Raw genomic sequence first — 26,358 nt, 5'->3', positions numbered from 1 at the left:
TGCAGCCTCATCCCCCATAGTCCAGCCCCTCCCCCATAGTGCAGCCCCTCCCCCATAGTGCAGCCCCTCCCCTATAGTGCAGCCCCTCCCCCATAGTTCAGCCCCTCCCCCATAGTGCAGCCCCTCCCCTATAGTGTAGCCCCTCCCCCACACTGATAATAAAGCGGTTGCCATTTCCTTTACATGTGATATAACAGCCACAGATAAACAGGCCGCTATAGATCATTCTGTCCTGAATCCAGCTGCGACCTGAGCTGCTCTGGTCACTGATCTCCAGCTGAGAATCTCCGGCTTCCTGTGATGTCACATTAGATTCTCCATCGCTTCTGGGCTCTGTAAACTGACAAGTGGGTGTGGCTTATCATGTGGGTGGGCGAGGCCCCTTTCAGCAGAGCTCACTCAGGCAAGGGGGCCTCTTTCAGTGGCTCTCACTCAGGCGGGGGGGCCCCATCAAGCAGCGCTTATTCTCCAAAATCCTCTGATGGTGTCGTCCGTCGATGGAAGGGCCCAGTGATCCGATACTTTGCTACTGGGAAGGGGGAACCAGGGGTAAGAATTTTATGTACAGAGAAGTTCTCCTTCTGGTGCTTTCACACCCATCTCACCCTCTCCTCCTGGAACCGTCTTGGCTCTGGACCCACTCACCCGTTCTGGCCTGGAGATCCAGGGAGGTTCTCCGTTGGGGTCCGGCTTGTCGTGAAGGGTGTCTCCACTCAGTAGGACCAGTCCGGCTTCCTGTGACCCCATGTAGTTTCCCGGGCTTGCCTTTACTGGTCATACGCTGATGTCTTAGACAAGAAGGAGGTGGGGATGTTGCCTCCACACAGGCCGCATCATTGTCCCACTGACTTATTTCCGGTTCCTCGCCTCCCCGAGGCCGTATCTATACCCGATCTCTGGTAGAGTCCCAAGCCATGTCTGATTACACCAAAGAGAATCTGTCCAGAGAGGTCATTCAACAACCCTCCTCTCCGGCAGGGGCGACCGCTTCATTGTGAAGAAAAAAGATGGAACTCTCCGTCCTTGCATTGATTATAGGGGTCTCCAGAACAAATATACATTGCCTCTAATCCCGGAATTGTTTGACCGTCTAAGAGGGGCTAAGATCTTCACCAAGCTTGATCTACGACTCAATCCGATTGATCAAGGAGACGAATGGAAGACCGTTGTCACCACCCGGGACGGTCACTACGAATATCGGGTAATGCCATGTGGGTCAGTAATGCCCCAGCTGATTTTCACGAATTCATGATTGATATCTTCAGAGATCTCCTCTACTCTTGAGTGGTTGTGTATCTTCATGATTTCTTGGTTTTCTCTCCAGACCTGACCACTTATGAAAACATTTGTCTAGACTTGCAGAGTATAGCGAACAGTAAAAGGGAAACCCTGTGTCTAAGGAAGGGGGAGATGGTGACCCCTGACCAAGCCTACCGCTGGGCTCTGGCTGGATACGTTCCACACCTATGCACCGAACCGGATACCTGACCTTGGCTGATCCTGAAGTAGACCCTAGGTAAGGAGCGGATGGGATGAGCGCTAAGTCAACCCACTAAGCACTAAAGAAGACACAGGAATAACAAACAGGAGAAAAGTGTATGAAGAACTTATCTCCAGACGATTCAGGGAGAGGAAGTGCAACAACCACAAAGATTCCCCAGAAGAGTGCAAGCCGCCTGCTCGCACCAAAGACTTGTTAAGGGTATAAGAGACAGTTTTTTTTGCCAGGAGATGCAAATTTGGTGCAGAAATCTCCAAATGCTCCAATGGAGTCCTGCTGCTTGCAGCCCTGGGGCTTGGCTGCAGCTGTGGACGTTGTTGTGTGTCCTCTTTTGTCTTCCTTCCCCTGTGTTTTATTTCTGTAGTGGTGTAGCCTAGTGCTGCCAGGGTGAGTGTAGGGACAGCTAGGCACATGATGGCGGCGGGGGTAGGAGCCCACATTAGGGAGCTCAGGCTTCAGACACAGGCTGGTGTCAGGAGGTGACCCGTCTCCCCCCTACCTGCCGTACGGACCTTCCTACCCTCCTCCATCCCCGTTGTAACCTCTGTGTTGCTTCCGTCGCAGGAGGTGATGGATCTGCGGATGCAGGTTGTGCGTCAGCTGCAGCATATCGCAGGTCTGCTGGTCTCAGCTCACTCCCAGACTCAGCCTGGACCCATGATCGTCCTCCTGGACCCATGATCGTCCTCCTGGACCCATGATCGTCCTCCTGGACCCATGAGCGTCCTCCTGGACCCATGATAGTCCTCCTGGACCCATGAGCGTCCTCCTGGACCCATGATAGTCCTCCTGGACCCATGATAGTCCTCCTGGACCCATGATCGTCCTCCTGGACCCATGATAGTCCTCCTGGACCCATGATCGTCCTCCTGGACCCATGATCGTCCTCCTGGACCCATGATAGTCCTCCTGGACCCATGATCGTCCTCCTGGACCCATGATCGTCCTCCTGGACCCATGATCGTCCTCCTGGACCCATGATAGTCCTCCTGGACCCATGATCGTCCTCCTGGACCCATGATCGTCCTCCTGGACCCATGATCGTCCTCCTGGACCCATGAGCGTCCTCCTGGACCCATTATAGCCCTCCTGGACCCATGATCATCCTCTTGGACCCATGATCGTCCTCCTGGACCCATGATCGTCCTCCTGGACCCATGATCATATTCCTGGACCCATGATCGTCCTCCTGGACCCATGATCGTCCTCCTGGACCCATGATAGTCCTCCTGGACCCATGAGCGTCCTCCTGGACCCATGATCGTCCTCCTGGACCCATGATCGTCCTCCTGGACCCATGATCGTCCTCCTGGACCCATGATCGTCCTCCTGGACCCATGAGCGTCCTCCTGGACCCATTATAGTCCTCCTGGACCCATGATCATCCTCCTGGACCCATGATCGTCCTCCTGGACCCATGATCGTCCTCCTGGACCCATGCTCGTCCTCCTGGACCCATGATCGTCCTCCTGGACCCATGCTCGTCCTCCTGGACCCATGAGCGTCCTCCTGGACCCATGAGCGTCCTCCTGGACCCATGAGCGTCCTCCTGGACCCATGATAGTCCTCCTGGACCCATGATCGTCCTCCTGGACCCATGATCGTCCTCCTGGACCCATGATCGTCCTCCTGGACCCATGATAGTCCTCCTGGACCCATGATCGTCCTCCTGGACCCATGATCGTCCTCCTGGACCCATGAGCGTCCTCCTGGACCCATGATCATCCTCCTGGACCCATGAGCGTCCTCCTGGACCCATGATCGTCCTCCTGGACCCATGATCGTCCTCCTGGACCCATGATCGTCCTCCTGGACCCATGAGCGTCCTCCTGGACCCATGATCATCCTCCTGGACCCATGAGCGTCCTCCTGGACCCATGATCGTCCTCCTGGACCCATGATCGTCCTCCTGGACCTATGGTCGTCCTCCTGGACCTATGATCGTCCTCTTGGACCCATGATCATCCTCCTGGACCCATGAGCGTCCTCCTGGACCCATGATCGTCCTCCTGGACCCATGATCGTCCTCCTGGACCCATGATCGTCCTCCTGGACCCATGAGCGTCCTCCTGGACCCATGATCGTCCTCCTGGACCCATGATCGTCCTCCTGGACCCATGATCGTCCTCCTGGACCCATGATCGTCCTCCTGGACCCATGAGCGTCCTCCTGGACCCATGATCGTCCTCCTGGACCCATGATCGTCCTCCTGGACCCATGAGCGTCCTCCTGGACCCATGATCGTCCTCCTGGACCCATGATCGTCCTCCTGGACAGGTTTTCTGGAGGGATAAGGACGTTATGGAGCTCAGGGTGCAGACACAGGTTAGTGTCCGTCTCCTCTCTCTATCTTCTGAGCCTTCCTACCCTTCTCCATCCCTGTGTTGCGCCGTGTGCCGGCCAATCCTTTGCCGGAGCGTGAAGGCTGCCTGCTGTAGTTTTCTCTGCTATCTCGCATTTCTCTGAATACTGAGCTCTGAATAACCCCGCCCACTCCAGTGATTGACACCTTACTATTTAAACTGTGCATAGGCAGAAAGCTGCCAATCACTGCTGGGGGTGGGGTTACACAGAGCTCATGGTAGCAGCAGGTTTACTACAGTCATCCCTCTTATAATCTCCTCCTGATAACACTACAGCAGCCAGCCCAGTAAGTGACACATCGCTGGATTCAGGCTGCCTGCTCCTACACTATGATTAGGGGGACAGATGCCTTTTATGTGTTTGGATGTAGATGGAGGACGGGGGGCAGAGAAGCCCCCGGGGGTGGATGTGGGATGTCTGGTGTGGGTGCAGGACTGTGAGTTCTCACACTGTGATCTTGGCTTTGCTGGTGTCGGTGTCGGTGCTGATCACTTGGACCTCCAGGGAGATGGCGCTTTCCTTTGGGTCCGTCAATCTGAACTCCAGTAAAATGTGATGAGCTGTGAAGAGAGGAGAGGACGGGTGACGGGGTCCACCCTGCTGCCAGTCTTCCCCGCCAGTCCCCCCTTCTGTCCCCCTGTCCGTCCCAGTGTCCGCTCCACCTCATCCTTCTTCACCTGTTGTCCCCCCGATCCATTCCCCCACCCATCTTCTCGTCCTTTCACCCCTCAGTCCCCCCGTCCATCCTCCCCCGTCCGTCCCCTCGTCCATTTTGCCCATCTGTTCCCCCTGTCTGTCCGTTTCCCTGTCTGTCCCCTCATCCATTCCCCCAGTCCGTCACTTTGTCCCTTCCCCCGTCCGTCCATTCCCCCATAAGTCCCCCCGTCCATCCCCTTGTCTGTTCCCCATCTGTCCGTCCCACCGTCCGTCGATGTCCCGGCTCTCACCGCAGTACGGTTCTGTACTTGTTGTCAGCATGAACACTGGGACGTGGGTCTGCCGTCCGTCCCCTCCATCCATTCCCCTGTCCGTTCTCCTCGATCTGTCCCTCTCCTGTTCTCCTCCATCTGTTCCCCCCACAGGTCCGTTCCCCCATCTGTCCCCTGGTCCGTCCCCCATGCCCGTTCCCCTGTCCATTCCCGCATCCGTCCCCCCGTCCGTTTCCCTCTGTCTGTTCCTCCATCTGTTCCCTTGTCCGTCCCCCGTCCGTTCCCCCGTCTGTCCGTTCCTCCGTCCGTTCCCCTCCATCTGTTCCCCCGTCCGTCCCCTTGTCCTTCCCTCCTGGTTGTTCCGCTGTCAGTTTCCCCTCTGTCTGTTCCCCCTTTGTCTGTTCCCCTTTATCTGTTCCCCTTTGTCTGTTCCCCTTTGTCTGTTCCCCCTTTGTCTGTTCCCCCTTTGTCTGTTCCCCTTTGTCTGTTCCCCTTTGTCTGTTCCCCCTTTGTTTGTTCCCCCTTTGTTTGTTCCCCCTTTGTCTGTTCCCCCTTTGTCTGTTCCCCTTTGTCTGTTCCCCTTTGTCTGTTCCCCCTTTGTCTGTTCCCCCTTTGTCTGTTCCCCCTTTGTCTGTTCCCCTTTGTCTGTTCCCCTTTGTCTGTTCCCTCGTTTGTTCCCCTTTGTCTGTTCCCTCGTTTGTTCCCCTTTGTCTGTTCCCTCGTTTGTTCCCCCTTTGTTTGTTCCCCTTTGTCTGTTCCCCTTTGTCTGTTCCCCTTTGTCTGTTCCCTCGTTTGTTCCCCTTTGTCTGTTCCCCCTTTGTCTGTTCCCCCTTTGTCTGTTCCCCCTTTGTCTGTTCCCCTTTGTCTGTTCCCCTTTGTCTGTTCCCTCGTTTGTTCCCCTTTGTCTGTTCCCTCGTTTGTTCCCCTTTGTCTGTTCCCTCGTTTGTTCCCCCTTTGTTTGTTCCCCTTTGTCTGTTCCCCTTTGTCTGTTCCCCTTTGTCTGTTCCCTCGTTTGTTCCCCCTTTGTTTGTTCCCCCTTTGTCTGTTCCCCCTTTGTCTGTTCCCCTTTGTCTGTTCCCCTTTGTCTGTTCCCCTTTGTCTGTTCCCCTTTGTCTGTTCCCTCGTTTGTTCCCCCTTTGTCTGTTCCCCCTTTGTCTGTTCCCCTTTGTCTGTTCCCTCGTTTGTTCCCCCTCCGTCTGTTCCCCCTTTGTCTGTTCCCCCTTTGTCTGTTCCTCCTTTGTCTGTTCCTCCTTTGTCTGTTCCCCCTTTGTCTGTTCCCCTTTGTCTGTTCACCCTTTGTCTGTTCCCCCTTTGTCCGTTCGCCCGTCCGTTCCCCTATTTGTTCTCCTCTGTCCCCCCCACCCCCCGTCCGTCCCCCTATCTGTCGATGTCCCGGCTCTCACCGCAGTACGGTTCTGTACTTGTCGTCAGCATGAACACCGGGACCTGGTCCTGCCGGACGTCTGCGGTGGAATCTTCCCGGTGGACGGTGCCGGTGACGTTCTCCCCTCCGGGGGGCGCTGTGCTGTTCACAACCTCGGCAGGGACCCGGAGACTTTTCATTCCTGCAGAGAGACTGAGGTTCAGCCCTGACCCCGTCCTGTGTCACAGCTGAGGATTCGTTACATTGTATCATAATGATCTGAGAAGTGACAGCCTGGAGGGAGACTCGTCACCTGCACTGACACATTGTAACAAACCATCAGGTCAGCATTGTCTACATTGTAACAAACCCTCAGCTGTGCGAGGTTATAGGCAGATCTATTACACCCTATAGACTCTCCTCCCCGCCCTGGCGCAGCCTGCAATCACCCGCAATAAATCTATTAATACCCAGTCTATTATAAGAGGGGCGCAGCTGTCGGGGGCATCTGCAGGGAGGGGCACCGGCCTGGGGGAAGATACCAGATAAAATGATCAGGAAAGGAGGAAAAATGAAAAAAGAAAAATAAAACAATACACAGAGGACTCCCAGCAGGGGGCGCCGCTGACTGCTGAGCCCTTCCCATACAGCTAAACAGAAGACCCCCTAGAGAAGAGACCCCCATATACTGCATGGACAGCGTGTAATACCACATTGTCCAGCCCCTATCAGGGAAAGTCAGCAGATCTGGGGTACAATGATGGGGGTGATACCTATGTAAGGGCAGGAGGAGCTCCGAAACGTCTGACAATCCGCGCAGAGACCCTCCCGGAACGACTGGTAATCTGAGCACGGGAATCCAACGAACGAGCAGATCCCCCGCAACACATTGCTGAATATCAGGACCGATCTCATGTGATCACAGATCAGGTATCCGTACGCTGCGAAGAAGAAAGGGTTAATGGAAAATCATAACAGCAAAGTAATCCCTATACACAATAACGTGCTGAAATACTCTGTGCAGCTGTGTGCATGTGGGTCTATGTAGCCCAGGGGTCTCAAACTCGGCTGGGTGTATGGGCTGCACATATTAAAAAAATAATTTGGGGGGCCGCATTGATTGCAGGACAAAGTGACGTTTTTATATTTTTGATTTGTTTTTTACATTTTATCCCCTTTTTGTTAGTAACAGTTTTACAATTAATACCATCCTGTATAATAACTTTCAGCAACATCTTTCAGTAATGTGCCCCATCCTGATCCCCATCCTGTAGTAATGTGCCCCATCCTGATCCCCATCCTATAGTAATGTGCCCCATCCTGATCCCCATCCTATAGTAATGTGCCCCATCCTGGTCCCCATGCTATAGTAATGTGCCCCATCCTGATCCCCATCCTATAGTAATATGCCCCATCCTGATCCCCATCCTATAGTAATGTGCCCCATCCTGGTCCCCATGCTATAGTAATGTGCCCCATCCTGATCCCCATCCTATAGTAATGTGCCCCATCCTGATCCCCATCCTATAGTAATGTGCCCCATCCTGATCCCCATCCTATAGTAATGTGCCCCATCCTGATCCCCATCCTATAGTAATGTGCCCCATCCTGATCCCCATCCTATAGTAATGTGCCCCATCCTGATCCCCATCCTATAGTAATGTGCCCCATCCTGGTCCCCATCCTATAGTAATGTGCCCCATCCTGATCCCCATCCTATAGTAATGTGCCCCATCCTGATCCCCATCCTATAGTAATGTGCCCCATCCTGATCCCCATCCTAGAGTAATGTGCCCCATCCTGGTCCCCATCCTATAGTAATGTGCCCCATCCTGGTCCCCATCCTATAGTAATGTGCCCCATCCTGGTCCCCATCCTATAGTAATGTGCCCCATTCTGTAGTAATGTGCCCCATCCTGGTCCCCAATCTGTAGTACTGTGCCCATCCTTGTCCCCATCCTGTAGTAATGTGCCCCATCCTGATCCCCATCCTATAGTAATGTGCCCCATCCTGATCCCCATCCTATAGTAATGTGCCCCATCCTGATCCCCATCCTATAGTAATGTGCCCCATCCTGATCCCCATCCTATAGTAATGTGCCCCATCCTGATCCCCATCCTATAGTAATGTGCCCCATCCTGACTCCCCATCCTATAGTAATGTGCCCCATCCTGGTCCCCAATCTGTAGTACTGTGCCCCATCCTGATCCCCATCCTATAGTAATGTGCCCCATCCTGATCCCCATCCTATAGTAATGTGCCCCATCCTGATCCCCATCCTATAGTAATGTGCCCCATCCTGGTCCCCAATCTGTAGTACTGTGCCCCATCCTGATCCCCATCCTATAGTAATGTGCCCCATCCTGATCCCCATCCTATAGTAATGTGCTCCATCCTATAGTAATGTGCCCCATCCTGATCCCCATCCTATAGTAATGTGCCCCATCCTGGTCCCCAATCTGTAGTACTGTGCCCCATCCTGATCCCCATCCTATAGTAATGTGCCCCATCCTGATCCCCATCCTATAGTAATGTGCCCCATCCTGGTCCCCAATCTGTAGTACTGTGCCCCATCCTGATCCCCATCCTATAGTAATGTGCCCCATCCTGATCCCCATCCTATAGTAATGTGCCCCATCCTGGTCCCCAATCTGTAGTACTGTGCCCCATCCTGATCCCCATCCTATAGTAATGTGCGCCATCCTGTAGTAATGTGCCTCATCCTGGTCCCCAATCTGTAGTACTGTGCCCCATCCTGATCCCCATCCTATAGTAATGTGCCCCATCCTGTAGCAATGTCCTCATCCTTGTCCCCATTCTGTAGTAATGTGCCCATCCTTGTCCCCATCCTGTAGTAATGTGCCCCATCCTGATCCCCATCCTATAGTAATGTGCCCCATCCTGGTCCCCATCCTATAGTAATGTGCCCCATCCTGTAGCAATGTCCTCATCCTTGTCCCCATTCTGTAGTAATGTGCCCCATCCTTGTCCTCATCCTGTAGTAATGTGCCCCATCCTGATCCCCATCCTATAGTAATGTGCCCCATCCTGATCCCCATCCTATAGTAATGTGCCCCATCCTGATCCCCATCCTGTAGTAATGTGCCCCATCCTGATCCCCATTCTGTAGTAATGTGCCCCATCCTGGTCCCCATCCTATAGTAATGTGCCCCATCCTGGTCCCCATCCTATAGTAATGTGCCCCATTCTGTAGTAATGTGCCCCATCCTGGTCCCCATTCTGTAGTAATGTGCCCCATCCTGGTCCCCAATCTGTAGTACTGTGCCCCATCCTGATCCCCATCCTATAGTAATGTGCCCCATCCTGATCCCCATCCTATAGTAATGTGCCCCATCCTGATCCCCATCCTATAGTAATGTGCCCCATCCTGGTCCCCATCCTATAGTAATGTGCCCCATCCTGATCCCCATCCTATAGTAATGTGCCCCATCCTGATCCCCATCCTATAGTAATGTGCCCCATCCTGGTCCCCATCCTATAGTAATGTGCCCCATCCTGATCCCCATCCTATAGTAATGTGCCCCATCCTGATCCCCATCCTATAGTAATGTGCCCCATCCTGATCCCCATCCTGATCCCCATCCTATAGTAATGTGCCCCATCCTGATCCCCATCCTATAGTAATGTGCCCCATCCTGATCCCCATCCTATAGTAATGTGCCCCATCCTGATCCCCATCCTATAGTAATGTGCCCCATCCTGATCCCCATCCTATAGTAATGTGCCCCATCCTGATCCCCATCCTATAGTAATGTGCCCCATCCTGATCCCCATCCTATAGTAATGTGCCCCATCCTGATCCCCATCCTATAGTAATGTGCCCCATTTTGGTCCCCATCCTGTAGTATTGTGTCCATCCTTGTCCCCATCCTGTAGTAGTGTGCCCATCCTGGTCCCCATCCTATAGTAATGTGCCCATCCTGGTCCCCATCCTGTAGTAATGTGCCCCATCCTGGTCCCCATCCTGTAGTATTGTGTCCATCCTTGTCCCCATCCTGTAGTAATGTGTCCATCCTTGTCCCCATCCTGTAGTATTGTGTCCATCCTTGTCCCCATCCTGTAGTAATGTGCCCATCCTTGTCCCCATCCTGCAGTAATGTGGCCATCCTTGTCCCCATCCTGTAGTAATGTGCCCATCCTTGTCCCCATCTTGTACTAATGTGCCCATCCTTGTCCCCATCCTGTAGTAATGTGCCCATCCTTGTCTCCATCCTATAGTAATGTGCCCATCCTTGTCTCCATCCTATAGTAATGTGCCCATCCTTGTCCCCATCCTGTAGTAATGTGCTCATCCTTGTCCCCATCCTGTAGTAATGTGCTCATCCTTGTCCCCATCTTGTAGTAATGTTCCATCCTTGTCCCCATCCTGTAGTAATGTGCCCATCCTTGTCCCCATCCTGTAGTAATGTGCCCATTTTTGTCCCCATCCTGTAGTAATGTGCTCATCCTTGTCCCCATCTTGTAGTAATGTGCCCATCCTTGTCCCCATCCTGTAGTAATGTGCCCATCCTTGTCCCCATCCTGTAGTAATGTGCCCATCCTTGTCCCCATCTTGTAGTAATGTGCCTATCCTTGTCCCCATCCTGTAGTAATGTGCCCATCCTTGTCCCCATCTTGTAGTAATGTGCCCATCCTTGTCCCCATCCTGTAGTAATGTGCCCATCCTTGTCCCCATCTTGTAGTAATGTGCCCATCCTTGTCCCCATCTTGTAGTAATGTGCCCATCCTTGTCCCCATCCTGTAGTAATGTGCCCATCCTTGTCCCCATCTTGTAGTAATGTGCCCATCCTTGTCCCCATCTTGTAGTAATGTGCCTATCCTGTACTAATGTGCTCATGCAGGTCCTCTTCTTCTCTTCTTGTTGTAATGGCCCCTGTACTGGTCCTCTTTTTATAGCAGTGTTCTATTCTGTTCCCCTATTGTGCTATTCTTCAAACACACACATTCTTCTCACCTGTCTCCGGTTCCCTCGGCATCCTCTTCTCTGCTTCTTGTGGCCCGTAGACACGTGGACCTGGTAACAATCGCGGCCACTGTCAGTGATTCTTCTGACATTCAGATTAATGTTTTGCCGCTGCTGCGCAGAGTCAAGCTCTCTGCATAAATATTCCTTGGCAGCTGCCAGCCAATCAGAGGCAAGCAGCTGACGCGTATGATGTATGGGACTTCTGATTGGCTGGCGGCTGTCATTGGAATGGTTGTGCCTGCGGGCCACAAGAAGCAGCTTGAGGGGCCACGTGTTTGAGACCTCTGCTATAGACTAGACACAAGGTTCAACAATAACATTCTGACAGCCCTCGAGGGATCTCAGTAGAGCAAATATAAGATCTAATAGAAATGGAATACACAGGAGCTCCCCCTAGTGGTGGCTGCAGACAGGATCTTATCATGTATCTCTGTATACAGGGAGCTCCCCCTAGTGGTGACTGCAGACAGGATCTTATCATGTATCTCTGTATACAGGGAGCTCCCCCTAGTGGAGGCTGCAGACAGGATCTTATCATGTATCTCTGTACACAGGGAGCTCCCCCTAGTGGTGGCTGCAGACAGGATCTTATCATGTATCTCTGTATACAGGGAGCTCCCCCTAGTGGTGGCTGCAGACAGGATCTTATCATGTATCTCTGTATACAGGGAGCTCCCTCTAGTGGTGACTGCAGACAGGATCTTATCATGTATCTCTGTATACAGGGAGCTCCCCCTAGTGGTGGCTGCAGACAGGATCTTATCATGTATCTCTGTATACAGGGAGCTCCCTCTAGTGGTGGCTGCAGACAGGATCTTATCATGTATCTCTGTATACAGGGAGCTCCCCCTAGTGGTGGCTGCAGACAGGATCTTATCATGTATCTCTGTATACAGGGAGCTCCCTCTAGTGGTGGCTGCAGACAGGATCTTATCATGTATCTCTGTATACAGGGAGCTCCCCCTAGTGGTGGCTGCAGACAGGATCTTATCATGTATCTCTGTATACAGGGAGCTCCCCCTAGTGGTGGCTGCAGACAGGATCTTATCATGTATCTCTGTATACAGGGAGCTCCCCCTAGTGGTGGCTGCAGACAGGATGTTATCATGTATCTCTGTATACAGGGAGCTCCCCCTAGTGGTGGCTGCAGACAGGATGTTATCATGTATCACTGTATACAGGGAGCTCCCCCTAGTGGTGGCTGCAGACAGGATGTTATCATGTATCTCTGTATACAGGGAGCTCCCCCTAGTGGTGACTGCAGACAGGATCTTATCATGTATCTCTGTATACAGGGAGCTCCCTCTAGTGGTTGCTGCAGACAGGATCTTATCATGTATCTCTGTATACAGGGAGCTCCCCCAGTGGTGACTGCAGACAGGATCTTATCATTTATCTCTGTATACAGGGAGCTCCCCCTAGTGGTGGCTGCAGACAGGATCTTATCATGTATCTCTGTATACAGGGAGCTCCCCCTAGTGGTGGCTGCAGACAGGATCTTATCATGTATCTCTGTATACAGGGAGCTCCCCCTAGTGGTGGCTGCAGACAGCATCTTATCATGTATCTCTGTATACAGGGAGCTCCCCCCAGTGGTGGCTGCAGACAGCATCTTATCATGTATCTCTGTATACAGGGAGCTCCCCCTAGTGGTAGCTGCAGACAGGATCTTATCATGTATCTCTGTATACAGGGAGCTCCCCCTAGTGGTGGCTGCAGACAGGATCTTATCATGTATCTCTGTATACAGGGAGCTCCCTCTAGTGGTGGCTGCAGACAGGATCTTATCATGTATCTCTGTATACAGGGAGCTCCCCCTAGTGGAGGCTGCAGACAGGATCTTATCATGTATCTCTGTATACAGGGAGCTCCCCCTAGTGGTGGCTGCAGACAGGATCTTATCATGTACCTCTGTATACAGGGAGCTCCCCCCAGTGGTGACTGCAGACAGGATCTTATCATGTATCTCTGTATACAGGGAGCTCCCCCTAGTGGTGGCTGCAGACAGGATCTTATCATGTATCTCTGTATACAGGGAGCTCCCCCTAGTGGTGGCTGCAGACAGGATCTTATCATGTATCTCTGTATACAGGGAGCTCCCCCTAGTGGTGGCTGCAGACAGGATCTTATCATGTATCTCTGTATACAGGGAGCTCCTCCTAGTGGTGGCTGCAGACAGAATCTTATCATGTATCTCTGTATACAGGGAGCTCCCCCTAGTGGAGGCTGCAGACAGGATCTTATCATGTATCTCTGTATACAGGGAGCTCCCCCTAGTGGTGGCTGCAGACAGGATCTTATCATGTATCTCTGTATACAGGGAGCTCCCTCTAGTGGTGACTGCAGACAGGATCTTATCATGTATCTCTGTATACAGGGAGCTCCCCCTAGTGGTGGCTGCAGACAGGATCTTATCATGTATCTCTGTATACAGGGAGCTCCCTCTAGTGGTGGCTGCAGACAGGATCTTATCATGTATCTCTGTATACAGGGAGCTCCCCCTAGTGGTGGCTGCAGACAGGATCTTATCATGTATCTCTGTATACAGGGAGCTCCCTCTAGTGGTGGCTGCAGACAGGATCTTATCATGTATCTCTGTATACAGGGAGCTCCCCCTAGTGGTGGCTGCAGACAGGATCTTATCATGTATCTCTGTATACAGGGAGCTCCCCCTAGTGGTGGCTGCAGACAGGATCTTATCATGTATCTCTGTATACAGGGAGCTCCCCCTAGTGGTGGCTGCAGACAGGATGTTATCATGTATCTCTGTATACAGGGAGCTCCCCCTAGTGGTGGCTGCAGACAGGATGTTATCATGTATCTCTGTATACAGGGAGCTCCCCCTAGTGGTGACTGCAGACAGGATCTTATCATGTATCTCTGTATACAGGGAGCTCCCCCAGTGGTGACTGCAGACAGGATCTTATCATTTATCTCTGTATACAGGGAGCTCCCCCTAGTGGTGGCTGCAGACAGGATCTTATCATGTATCTCTGTATACAGGGAGCTCCCCCTAGTGGTGGCTGCAGACAGGATCTTATCATGTATCCCTGTATACAGGGAGCTCCCCCTAGTGGTGGCTGCAGACAGGATCTTATCATGTATCTCTGTATACAGGGAGCTCCCCCTAGTGGTGGCTGCAGACAGGATGTTATCATGTATCTCTGTATACAGGGAGCTCCCCCTAGTGGTGACTGCAGACAGGATCTTATCATGTATCTCTGTATACATGGGAGCTCCCCCTAGTGGTGGCTGCAGACAGCATCTTATCATGTATCTCTGTATACAGGGAGCTCCCCCCAGTGGTGGCTGCAGACAGCATCTTATCATGTATCTCTGTATACAGGGAGCTCCCCCTAGTGGTGACTGCAGACAGGATCTTATCATGTATCTCTGTATACAGGGAGCTCCCCCTAGTGGTGGCTGCAGACAGCATCTTATCATGTATCTCTGTATACAGGAAGCTCCCCCTAGTGGTGGCTGCAGACAGGATCTTATCATGTACCTCTGTATACAGGGAGCTCCCCCCTAGTGGTGACTGCAGACAGGATCTTATCATGTATCTCTGTATACAGGGAGCTCCCCCTAGTGGTGGCTGCAGACAGGATCTTATCATGTATCTCTGTATACAGGGAGCTCCCCCTAGTGGTGGCTGCAGACAGGATCTTATCATGTATCTCTGTATACAGGGAGCTCCCCCTAGTGGTGGCTGCAGACAGGATCTTATCATGTATCTCTGTATACAGGGAGCTCCTCCTAGTGGTGGCTGCAGAAAGAATCTTATCATGTATCTCTGTATACAGGGAGCTCCCCCTAGTGGAGGCTGCAGACAGGATCTTATCATGTATCTCTGTATACAGGGAGCTCCCCCTAGTGGTGGCTGCAGACAGGATCTTATCATGTATCTCTGTATACAGGGAGCTCCCTCTAGTGGTGGCTGCAGACAGGATCTTATCATGTATCTGTATACAGGGAGCTCCCCCTAGTGGTGACTGCAGACAGGATCTTATCATGTTTCTCTGTATACAGGGAGCTCCCTCTAGTGGTGGCTGCAGACAGGATCTTATCATGTATCTCTGTATACAGGGAGCTCCCCCTAGTGGTGACTGCAGACAGGATCTTATCATGTATCTCTGTATACAGGGAGCTCCCCCTAGTGGTGACTGCAGACAGGATCTTATCATGTATCTCTATATACAGGGAGCTCCCCCTAGTGGTGGCTGCAGACAGGATCTTATCATGTATCTCTGTATACAGGGAGCTCCCTCTAGTGGTGGCTGCAGACAGGATCTTATCATGTATCTGTATACAGGGAGCTCCCCCTAGTGGTGACTGCAGACAGGATCTTATCATGTTTCTCTGTATACAGGGAGCTCCCTCTAGTGGTGGCTGCAGACAGGATCTTATCATGTATCTCTGTATACAGGGAGCTCCCCCTAGTGGTGGCTGCAGACAGGATCTTATCATGTATCTCTGTATACAGGGAGCTCCCCCTAGTGGTGGCTGCAGACAGGATCTTATCATGTATCTCTGTATACAGGGAGCTCCCCCTAGTGGTGGCTGCAGACAGGATGTTATCATGTATCTCTGTATACAGGGAGCTCCCCCTAGTGGTGACTGCAGACAGGATCTTATCATGTATCTCTGTATACAGGGAGCTCCCCCAGTGGTGACTGCAGACAGGATCTTATCATGTATCTCTGTATACAGGGAGCTCCCCCTAGTGGTGGCTGCAGACAGGATCTTATCATGTATCTCTGTATACAGGGAGCTCCCCCTAGTGGTGGCTGCAGACAGGATCTTATCATGTATCCCTGTATACAGGGAGCTCCCCCTAGTGGTGGCTGCAGACAGGATCTTATCATGTATCTCTGTATACAGGGAGCTCCCCCTAGTGGTGGCTGCAGACAGGATGTTATCATGTATCTCTGTATACAGGGAGCTCCCCCTAGTGGTGACTGCAGACAGGATCTTATCATGTATCTCTGTATACAGGGAGCTCCCCCAGTGGTGACTGCAGACAGGATCTTATCATGTATCTCTGTATACAGGGAGCTCCCTCTAGTGGTGGCTGCAGACAGGATCTTATCATGTATCTCTGTATACAGGGAGCTCCCCCTAGTGGTGGCTGCAGACAGGATCTTATCATGTATCTCTGTATACAGGGAGCTCCCCCTAGTGGTGGCTGCAGACAGGATCTTATCATGTATCCCTGTATACAGGGAGCTCCCCCTAGTGGTGGCTGCAGACAGGATCTTATCATGTATCTCTGTATACAGGGAGCTCCTCCTAGTGGTGGCTGCAGACAGAATCTTATCATGTATCTCTGTATACAGGGAGCTCCCCCTAGTGGAGGCTGCAGACAGGATCTTATCATGTATCTCTGTATACAGGGAGCTCCCCCTAGTGGTGGCTGCAGACAGGATCTTATCATGTATCTCTGTATACAGGGAGCTCCCCCTAGTGGAGGCTGCAGACAGGATCTTATCATGTATCTCTGTATACAGGGAGCTCCCCCTAGTGGTGACTGCAGACAGGATCTTATCATGTTTCTCTGTATACAGGGAGCTCCCTCTAGTGGTGGCTGCAGACAGGATCTTATCATGTATCTCTGTATACAGGGAGCTCCCCCTAGTGGTGGCTGCAGACAGAATCTTATCATGTATCTCTGTATACAGGGAGCTCCCCCTAGTGGTGACTGCAGACAGAATCTTATCATGTATCTCTGTATACAGGGAGCTCCCCCTAGTGGTGGCTGCAGACAGCATCTTATCATGTATCTCTGTATACAGGGAGCTCCCCCTAGTGGTGACTGCAGACAGGATCTTATCATGTATCTCTGTATACAGGGAGCTCCCCCTAGTGGTGACTGCAGACAGGATCTTATCATGTATCTCTGTATACAGGGGGCTCCCCCTAGTGGTGACTGCAGACAGGATCTTATCATGTATCTCTGTATACAGGGAGCTCCCCCTAGTGGTGGCTGCAGACAGGATCTTATCATGTATCTCTGTATACAGGGAGCTCCCCCTAGTGGTGGCTGCAGACAGGATCTTATCATGTATCTCTGTATACAGGAAGCTCCCCCTAGTGGTGGCTGCAGACAGGATCTTATCATGTATCTCTGTATACAGGGAGCTCCCCCTAGTGGTGGATGATCAGAGTTCTCTCACATCCCGGCTCTCCCCGTCTGTCTCCATCACATAATGATATAACTTACGGTTCCGTAATGATGGACACCCGGGCTGATCTCGGCCGCCGTTGATAAAGTAATCTACATGTCCCACTGGGATGCGGATACCAAAGGCTAAATAAGAAAAAGAAATAATATTATAATAATACAGGAGACATCATCCTGCTCCTCTCTAATATGGAATAATACAACAGGTTTCATCATGTATTATCCTCCAGTCATCTCCAGAGCTGCGGTCACTCTTCTGCTGTTACATTGTGTCTTATCCTCCAGTCACCTCCAGAGCTGCAGTCACTATTCTGCTATTACATTGTGTCTTATCCTCCAGTCACCTCCAGAGCTGCAGTCACTATTCTGCTGTTACATCATGTCTTATCCTCCAGTCACCTCCAGAGCTGCAGTCACTATTCTGCTGTGGCATCATGAATCATCCTCCAGTCACCTCCAGAGCTGCAGTCACTATTCTGCTGTTACATCATGTCTTATCCTTCAGTCACCTCCAGAGCTGCAGTCACTATTCTGCTGTTACATCATGTCTTATCCTTCAGTCACCTCCAGAGCTGCACTCACTATTCTGCTGTTGCATCACGAATTATCCTCCAGTCACCTCCAGAGCTTCATTCACTATTGTGCTTTTACATCATGCCTTATCGTCCAGTCACCTCCAGAGCTGCAGTCTCTATTCTGCTGTTACCAGTGTCTTATGCTCCAGTCACCTTCAGAGCTTCATTCACTATTCTGCTGTTATATCATGCCTTATCCTCCAGTCACCTCCAGAGCTGCAGTCTCTATTCTGCTGTTACCAGTGTCTTATGCTCCAGTCACCTTCAGAGCTTCATTCACTATTCTGCTGTTATATCATGCCTTATCCTCCAGTCACCTCCAGAGCTGCAGTCACTATTCTGCTGTTGCATCACGTCTTATCCTCCAGTCACCTCAAGAGCTGCAGTCACTATTCTGCTGTTGCATCATGTCTTATCCTCCAGTCACCTCAAGAGCTGCAGTCTCTATTCTGCTGTTACCAGTGTCTTATGCTCCAGTCACCTCCAGAGCTGCAGTCACTATTCTGCTGTTGCATCATGTCTTATCCTCCAGTCACCTCAAGAGCTGCAGTCTCTATTCTGCTGTTACATTGTGTCTTATCCTCCAGTCACCTCCAGAGCTGCAGTCACTATTCTGCTGTTGCATCATGTCTTATCATCCAGTCACCTCCAGAGCTGCAGTCACTATTCTGCTGTTATATTGTGTCTTATCCTTCCTTCACCTCCAGAGCTGCAGTCACTAGTCTGCTGTTGCATCATGTCTTATCCTCCAGTCACCTCCAGAGCTGCAGTCACTATTGGGAGGGCACTGTGGAGAGTTGAGTTCTCCGCCCTGACAGGTAACATGAGAGCAGAGAGTTGTGAGCGCAGCTCTGGGGGACACTGGAGCTCCGGCACGGACGGTTCTTCTTTCTGTCCTCTTCGCTCCCGTACATATGAGTGATGAGGCTCCGTATCGTGTATGCAGCTCGTCTCCACGCTTGTGTGTTTCCATGGTAACAGACTACAGGCATTGTGTGGTCTGATCCTGCGGTAGAGGGAGGGTCAGATTATACGAGGTGTAATGGCCGTAACCATGGAGACACGTCACTCTGCAGAGGAGCTGTGTACAAACACCTATTGACTGCGAGGTGTGTTCTGCAGCGGTGATTAGTAAGTACACCCTCCTCCTGATCACCGTCTGTGTCAGTGTGCACGGCCTCCACAAACATGGCGTCGCTCGGGTCCAGCCTCTCCTCCGGGCCGCTGTGTGTGAACCTGTACGCTGCGGGATCCAGACCTGAGAGAAGAGGAAGAAACATCAGACGGATGCCTGCAGGAGCCAAACTGCATGACCGAGCCTAGAGGATGGGCCCAGGGGTCCCGGGAGACCCCAAACATTACAAGGATGGTGATCACCAGTATGTATGACCAGCAGGACCCCACAAACTGCGGCCCCCGACCCAGTAACTATAGGCTCAGCCCCAGTAACTGTAGGCTCAGTCCCAGTAACTGCAGGCTCAGTCCCAGTAACTGCAGGCTCAGTCCCAGTAACTGCAGGCTCAGTCCCAGTAACTGCAGGCTCAGTCCCAGTAACTGCAGGCTCAGTCCCAGTAACTGCAGGCTCAGTCCTAGTAACTGCAGGCTCAGTCCCAGTAACTGCAGGCTCAGTCCTAGTAACTGCAGGCTCAGTCCCAGTAACTGCAGGCTCAGTCCCAGTAACTGCAGACTCAATCCCAGTAACTGCAGGCTCAATCCCAGTAACTGCAGGCTCAGTCCCAGTAACTGCAGGCTCAGTCCCAGTAACTGCAGGCTCAGTCCTAGTAACTGCAGGCTCAGTCCCAGTAACTGCAGGCTCAGTCCTAGTAACTGCAGGCTCAATCCCAGTAACTGCAGGCTCAGTCCCAGTAACTGCAGGCTCAATCCCAGTAACTGTAGGCTCAGTCCCAGTAACTGCAGGCTCAATCCCAGTAACTGCAGGCTCAGTCCCAGTAACTGCAGGCTCAGTCCCAGTAACTGCAGGCTCAGTCCCAGTAACTGCAGGCTCAGTCCCAGTAACTGCAGGCTCAGTCCCAGTAACTGCAGGCTCAGTCCCAGTAACTGCAGGCTCAGTCCTAGTAACTGCAGGCTCAGTCCTAGTAACTGCAGGCTCAGTCCCAGTAACTGCAGGCTCAGTCCTAGTAACTGCAGGCTCAGCCCCAGTAACTATAGGCTCAGTCCCAGTAACTGCAGGCTCAGTCCCAGTAACTGCAGGCTCAGTCCCAGTAACTGCAGGCTCAGTCCCAGTAACTGCAGGCTCAATCCCAGTAACTATAGGCTCAGTCCCAGTAACTATAGGCTCAGTCCCAGTAACTGCAGGCTCAGTCCCAGTAACTGTAGGCTCAGTCCCAGTAACTGCAGGCTCAGTCCTAGTAACTGCAGGCTCAGTCCCAGTAACTGCAGGCTCAGTCCCAGTAACTGCAGGCTCAGTCCCAGTAACTGCAGGCTCAATCCCAGTAACTATAGGCTCAGTCCCAGTAACTATAGGCTCAGTCCCAGTAACTGCAGGCTCAGTCCCAGTAACTGTAGGCTCAGTCCCAGTAACTGCAGGCTCAGTCCCAGTAACTGCAGGCTCAGTCCCAGTAACTATAGGCTCAGTCCCAGTAACTGCAGGCTCAGTCCCAGTAACTGCAGGCTCAGTCCCAGTAACTGCAGGCTCAGTCCTAGTAACTGCAGGCTCAGCCCCAGTAACTGCAGGCTCAGTCCCAGTAACTATAGGCTCAGTCCCAGTAACTATAGGCTCAGTCCCAGTAACTGCAGGCTCAGTCCCAGTAACTGCAGGCTCAGTCCTAGTAACTGCAGGCTCAGTCCTAGTAACTGCAGGCTCAGTCCCAGTAACTGCAGGCTCAGTCCTAGTAACTGCAGGCTCAGTCCTAGTAACTGCAGGCTCAGTCCCAGTAACTGCAGGCTCAGTCCTAGTAACTGCAGGCTCAGTCCCAGTAACTGCAGGCTCAGTCCTAGTAACTGCAGGCTCAGTCCTAGTAACTGCAGGCTCAGTCCCAGTAACTGCAGGCTCAGTCCCAGTAACTGTAGGCTCAGTCCCAGTAACTGCAGGCTCAGCCCCAGTAACTGCAGGCTCAGTCCTAGTAACTGCAGGCTCAGTCCCAGTAACTGTAGGCTCAGTCCCAGTAACTGCAGGCTCAGTTCTAGTAACTGTAGGCTCAGTCCTAGTAACTGCAGACTCAGTCCCAGTAACTGCAGGCTCAGCCCCAGTAACTGTAGGCTCAGTCCCAGTAACTGCAGGCTCAGCCCCAGTAACTGTAGGCTCAGTCCCAGTAACTGCAGGCTCAGTTCTAGTAACTGTAGGCTCAGTCCTAGTAACTGCAGACTCAGTCCCAGTAACTGTAGGCTCAGTCCCAGTAACTGCAGGCTCAGTCCCAGTAACTGCAGGCTCAGACCCAGTAACTGTAGGCTCAGTCCCAGTAACTGCAGGCTCAGTCCCAGTAACTGCAGGCTAAGTCCTAGTAACTGCAGGCTCAGTCCTAGTAACTGCAGGCTCAGACCCAGTAACTGTAGGCTCAGTCCCAGTAACTGCAGGCTCAGTCCCAGTAACTGCAGGCTTAGTCCCAGTAACTGCAGGCTCAGTCCCAGTAACTGTAGGCTCAGTCCCAGTAACTGCAGGCTCAGTCCCAGTAACTGCAGGCTCAGTCCTAGTAACTGCAGGCTCAGTCCCAGTAACTGCAGGCTCAGTCCTAGTAACTGCAGGCTCAGTCCTAGTAACTGCAGGCTCAGTCCCAGTAACTGCAGGCTCAGTCCTAGTAACTGCAGGCTCAGTCCTAGTAACTGCAGGCTCAGTCCCAGTAACTGCAGGCTCAGACCCAGTAACTGCAGGCTCAGTCCCAGTAACTGCAGGCTCAGTCCCAGTAACTGCAGGCTCAGTCCCAGTAACTGTAGGCTCAGTCCCAGTAACTGCAGGCTCAGCCCCAGTAACTGCAGGCTCAGTCCTAGTAACTGCAGGCTCAGTCCCAGTAACTGTAGGCTCAGTCCCAGTAACTGCAGGCTCAGTTCTAGTAACTGTAGGCTCAGTCCTAGTAACTGCAGACTCAGTCCCAGTAACTGCAGGCTCAGCCCCAGTAACTGTAGGCTCAGTCCCAGTAACTGCAGGCTCAGCCCCAGTAACTGTAGGCTCAGTCCCAGTAACTGCAGGCTCAGTTCTAGTAACTGTAGGCTCAGTCCTAGTAACTGCAGACTCAGTCCCAGTAACTGTAGGCTCAGTCCCAGTAACTGCAGGCTCAGTCCCAGTAACTGCAGGCTCAGACCCAGTAACTGTAGGCTCAGTCCCAGTAACTGCAGGCTCAGTCCCAGTAACTGCAGGCTAAGTCCTAGTAACTGCAGGCTCAGTCCTAGTAACTGCAGGCTCAGACCCAGTAACTGTAGGCTCAGTCCCAGTAACTGCAGGCTCAGTCCCAGTAACTGCAGGCTTAGTCCCAGTAACTGCAGGCTCAGTCCCAGTAACTGTAGGCTCAGTCCCAGTAACTGCAGGCTCAGTCCCAGTAACTGCAGGCTCAGTCCCAGTAACTGTAGGCTCAGTCCTAGTAACTGTAGGCTCAGTCCCAGTAACTGCAGGCTCAGTCCCAGTAACTGTAGGCTCAGTCCCAGTAACTGCAGGCTCAGTCCCAGTAACTGCAGGCTCAGTCCTAGTAACTGCAGGCTCAGACCCAGTAACTGCAGGCTCAGTCCTAGTAACTGCAGGCTCAGTCCCAGTAACTGCAGGCTCAGTCCCAGTAACTGCAGGCTCAGTCCCAGTAACTGCAGGCTCAGTCCTAGTAACTGCAGGCTCAGACCCAGTAACTGTAGGCTCAGTCCCAGTAACTGCAGGCTCAGTCCCAGTAACTGCAGGCTCAGTCCCAGTAACTGCAGGCTCAGTCCCAGTAACTGCAGGCTCAGTCCCAGTAACTGTAGGCTCAGTCCCAGTAACTGCAGGCTCAGACCCAGTAACTGCAGGCTCAGTCCCAGTAACTGCAGGCTCAGACCCAGTAACTGCAGGCTCAGTCCCAGTAACTGTAGGCTCAGTCCCAGTAACTGCAGGCTCAGACCCAGTAACTGCAGGCTCAGTCCTAGTAACTGCAGGCTCAGTCCCAGTAACTGCAGGCTCAGTCCCAGTAACTGCAGGCTCAGTCCCAGTAACTGCAGGCTCAGTCCCAGTAACTGCAGGCTCAGTTCCAGTAACTGCAGGCTCAGTCCTAGTAACTGCAGGCTCAGTCCTAGTAACTGCAGGCTCAGTCCCAGTAACTGCAGGCTCAGTTCTAGTAACTGTAGGCTCAGTCCCAGTAACTGCAGGCTCAGCCCCAGTAACTGCAGGCTCAGTCCTAGTAACTGCAGGCTCAGTTCTAGTAACTGTAGGCTCAGTCCCAGTAACTGCAGGCTCAGTCCCAGTAACTGCAGGCTCAGTCCCAGTAACTGCAGGCTCAGTCCCAGTAACTGCAGGCTCAGTCCCAGTAACTGCAGGCTCAGTCCCAGTAACTGCAGGCTCAGACCCAGTAACTGCAGGCTCAGACCCAGTAACTGCAGGCTCAGTCCCAGTAACTGTAGGCTCAGTCCCAGTAACTGTAGGCTCAGTCCCAGTAACTGCAGGCTCAGTCCCAGTAACTGTAGGCTCAGCCCCAGTAACTGTAGGCTCAGTCCCAGTAACTGCAGGCTCAGTCCCAGTAACTGCAGGCTCAGACCCAGTAACTGCAGGCTCAGTCCCAGTAACTGTAGGCTCAGTTCTAGTAACTGCAGGCTCAGACCCAGTAACTGTAGGCTCAGTCCCAGTAACTGCAGGCTCAGTCCCAGTAACTGCAGGCTAAGTCCTAGTAACTGCAGGCTCAGTCCTAGTAACTGCAGGCTCAGACCCAGTAACTGTAGGCTCAGTCCCAGTAACTGCAGGCTCAGTCCCAGTAACTGCAGGCTCAGTCCCAGTAACTGCAGGCTCAGTCCCAGTAACTGTAGGCTCAGTCCCAGTAACTGCAGGCTCAGACCCAGTAACTGCAGGCTCAGTCCTAGTAACTGCAGCCTCAGACCCAGTAACTGCAGGCTCAGTCCCAGTAACTGTAGGCTCAGTCCCAGTAACTGCAGGCTCAGACCCAGTAACTGCAGGCTCAGTCCTAGTAACTGTAGGCTCAGACCCAGTAACTGCAGGCTCAGTCCTAGTAACTGCAGGCTCAGACCCAGTAACTGCAGGCTCAGTCCCAGTAACTATAAGCTCAGTCCCAGTAACTGGAGGCTCAGTCCCAGTAAGTGCAGACTCAGTCCTAGTAACTGCAGGCTCAGTCCCAGTAACTGTAGGCTCAGTCCCAGTAACTGCAGGCTCAGACCCAGTAACTGCAGGCTCAGTCCCAGTAACTGCAGGCTCAGTCCCAGTAACTGTAGGCTCAGTCCCAGTAACTGCAGGCTCAGACCCAGTAACTGCAGGCTCAGTCCTAGTAACTGCAGGCTCAGTCCCAGTAACTGCAGGCTCAGTCCCAGTAACTGCAGGCTCAGTTCCAGTAACTGCAGGCTCAGTCCTAGTAACTGCAGGCTCAGTCCCAGTAACTGCAGGCTCAGTCCCAGTAACTGCAGGCTCAGTCCCAGTAACTGCAGGCTCAGTCCCAGTAACTGCAGGCTCAGTCCCAGTAACTGCAGGCTCAGTTCCAGTAACTGCAGGCTCAGTCCTAGTAACTGCAGGCTCAGTCCCAGTAACTGCAGGCTCAGTTCTAGTAACTGTAGGCTCAGTCCCAGTAACTGCAGGCTCAGTCCCAGTAACTGCAGGCTCAGTCCCAGTAACTGCAGGCTCAGTCCCAGTAACTATAGGCTCAGTCCCAGTAACTGCAGGCTCAGTTCTAGTAACTGTAGGCTCAGTCCCAGTAACTGCAGGCTCAGTCCCAGTAACTGCAGGCTCAGTTCTAGTAACTGCAGGCTCAGTCCCAGTAACTGCAGGCTCAGACCCAGTAACTGCAGGCTCAGGCCCAGTAACTGCAGGCTCAGACCCAGTAACTGCAGGCTCAGGCCCAGTAACTGCAGGCTCAGTCCCAGTAACTGTAGGCTCAGTCCCAGTAACTGCAGGCTCAGTCCTAGTAACTGCAGGCTCAGACCCAGTAACTGCAGGCTCAGTCCTAGTAACTGCAGGCTCAGTCCCAGTAACTGCAGGCTCAGTCCCAGTAACTGCAGGCTCAGTCCCAGTAACTGCAGGCTCAGTCCCAGTAACTGCAGGCTCAGTCCCAGTAACTGCAGGCTCAGACCCAGTAACTGCAGGCTCAGTCCCAGTAACTGCAGGCTCAGACCCAGTAACTGCAGGCTCAGTCCTAGTAACTGCAGGCTCAGTCCCAGTAACTGCAGGCTCAGTCCCAGTAACTGCAGGCTCAGACCCAGTAACTGCAGGCTCAGTCCTAGTAACTGCAGGCTCAGTCCTAGTAACTGCAGGCTCAGTCCCAGTAACTGCAGGCTCAGTCCCAGTAACTGCAGGCTCAGTCCCAGTAACTGCAGGCTCAGACCCAGTAACTGCAGGCTCAGTCCCAGTAACTGCAGGCTCAGACCCAGTAACTGCAGGCTCAGTCCTAGTAACTGCAGGCTCAGTCCCAGTAACTGCAGGCTCAGTCCCAGTAACTGCAGGCTCAGACCCAGTAACTGCAGGCTCAGTCCTAGTAACTGCAGGCTCAGACCCAGTAACTGCAGGCTCAGTCCCAGTAACTGCAGGCTCAGTCCCAGTAACTGCAGGCTCAGTCCCAGTAACTGCAGGCTCAGTCCCAGTAACTGCAGGCTCAGTCCCAGTAACTGCAGGCTCAGTCCCAGTAACTGCAGGCTCAGACCCAGTAACTGCAGGCTCAGTCCTAGTAACTGCAGGCTCAGTCCTAGTAACTGCAGGCTCAGTCCCAGTAACTGCAGGCTCAGTCCCAGTAACTGCAGGCTCAGTCCCAGTAACTGCAGGCTCAGTCCCAGTACCTATAGGCTCAGTCCCAGTAACTGCAGGCTCAGTCCTAGTAACTGCAGGCTCAGTCCCAGTAACTGCAGGCTCAGTCCCAGTAACTGCAGGCTCAGTCCCAGTACCTATGGCCAGTGACCCGCTGATGTCCCTTTGGCACTTGCCTGTGATCCTCCCAATTCGCCCTCCATAGTAATGTCCGATGTAGCCAGCGACGTGCGCGCCCAGAGAGACTCCGACCAGATGCAGCGATCGCTCTGTAGATCCCAGATCCTGTGGATTCAGCACAATGATGGGTGAGATCTGGAGACACGGACGAGGCGAGAAACCCTCTAAAGAACCCAAGACGAGGACAGAAGGTTCCAGATTCCCAAAGACCTAAATGTGGCTCCGCATTGTATGGACTGACGAGAGGAGATGGTCCTTATTGGGACTAGGAAATCCTGACACTGCGAGGCTGCACGGAGGGGCCGAGAATGGGCGGGGACCGGCGTAATATCTCCAGATACTGGGGGAGGTCGCGTTCTGCTGACGATCAGCGACCCCCAACACCCCAGCAGACGGGTGACATCGTGCTGCAC

General features: G+C 52.7%; 1 protein-coding gene across 1 annotated transcript in view; it reads right to left on the bottom strand.

Moving 5' to 3' along the window:
- Window positions 1-26,358, bottom strand: part of PLA1A (phospholipase A1 member A) — a 62,816-nt gene that overhangs the window by 10,534 nt on the left and 25,924 nt on the right. Inside the window, exons 4-9 of the mRNA XM_075334842.1 lie at window positions 25,942-26,050; window positions 19,058-19,159; window positions 17,366-17,452; window positions 6,931-7,098; window positions 6,198-6,359; window positions 4,314-4,425 (exon numbers count right to left, since the gene is read on the bottom strand). Coding sequence (XP_075190957.1) covers window positions 4,314-4,425; window positions 6,198-6,359; window positions 6,931-7,098; window positions 17,366-17,452; window positions 19,058-19,159; window positions 25,942-26,050 — 740 coding nt within the window. The remainder of the gene's footprint in view (window positions 1-4,313; window positions 4,426-6,197; window positions 6,360-6,930; window positions 7,099-17,365; window positions 17,453-19,057; window positions 19,160-25,941; window positions 26,051-26,358) is intronic.

The sequence above is a fragment of the Anomaloglossus baeobatrachus genome, chromosome 2 (assembly GCF_048569485.1).
Source record: "Anomaloglossus baeobatrachus isolate aAnoBae1 chromosome 2, aAnoBae1.hap1, whole genome shotgun sequence".
Lineage (NCBI taxonomy): Eukaryota > Metazoa > Chordata > Amphibia > Anura > Aromobatidae > Anomaloglossus > Anomaloglossus baeobatrachus.
This window is presented reverse-complemented; position numbering and strand designations above follow the sequence as displayed.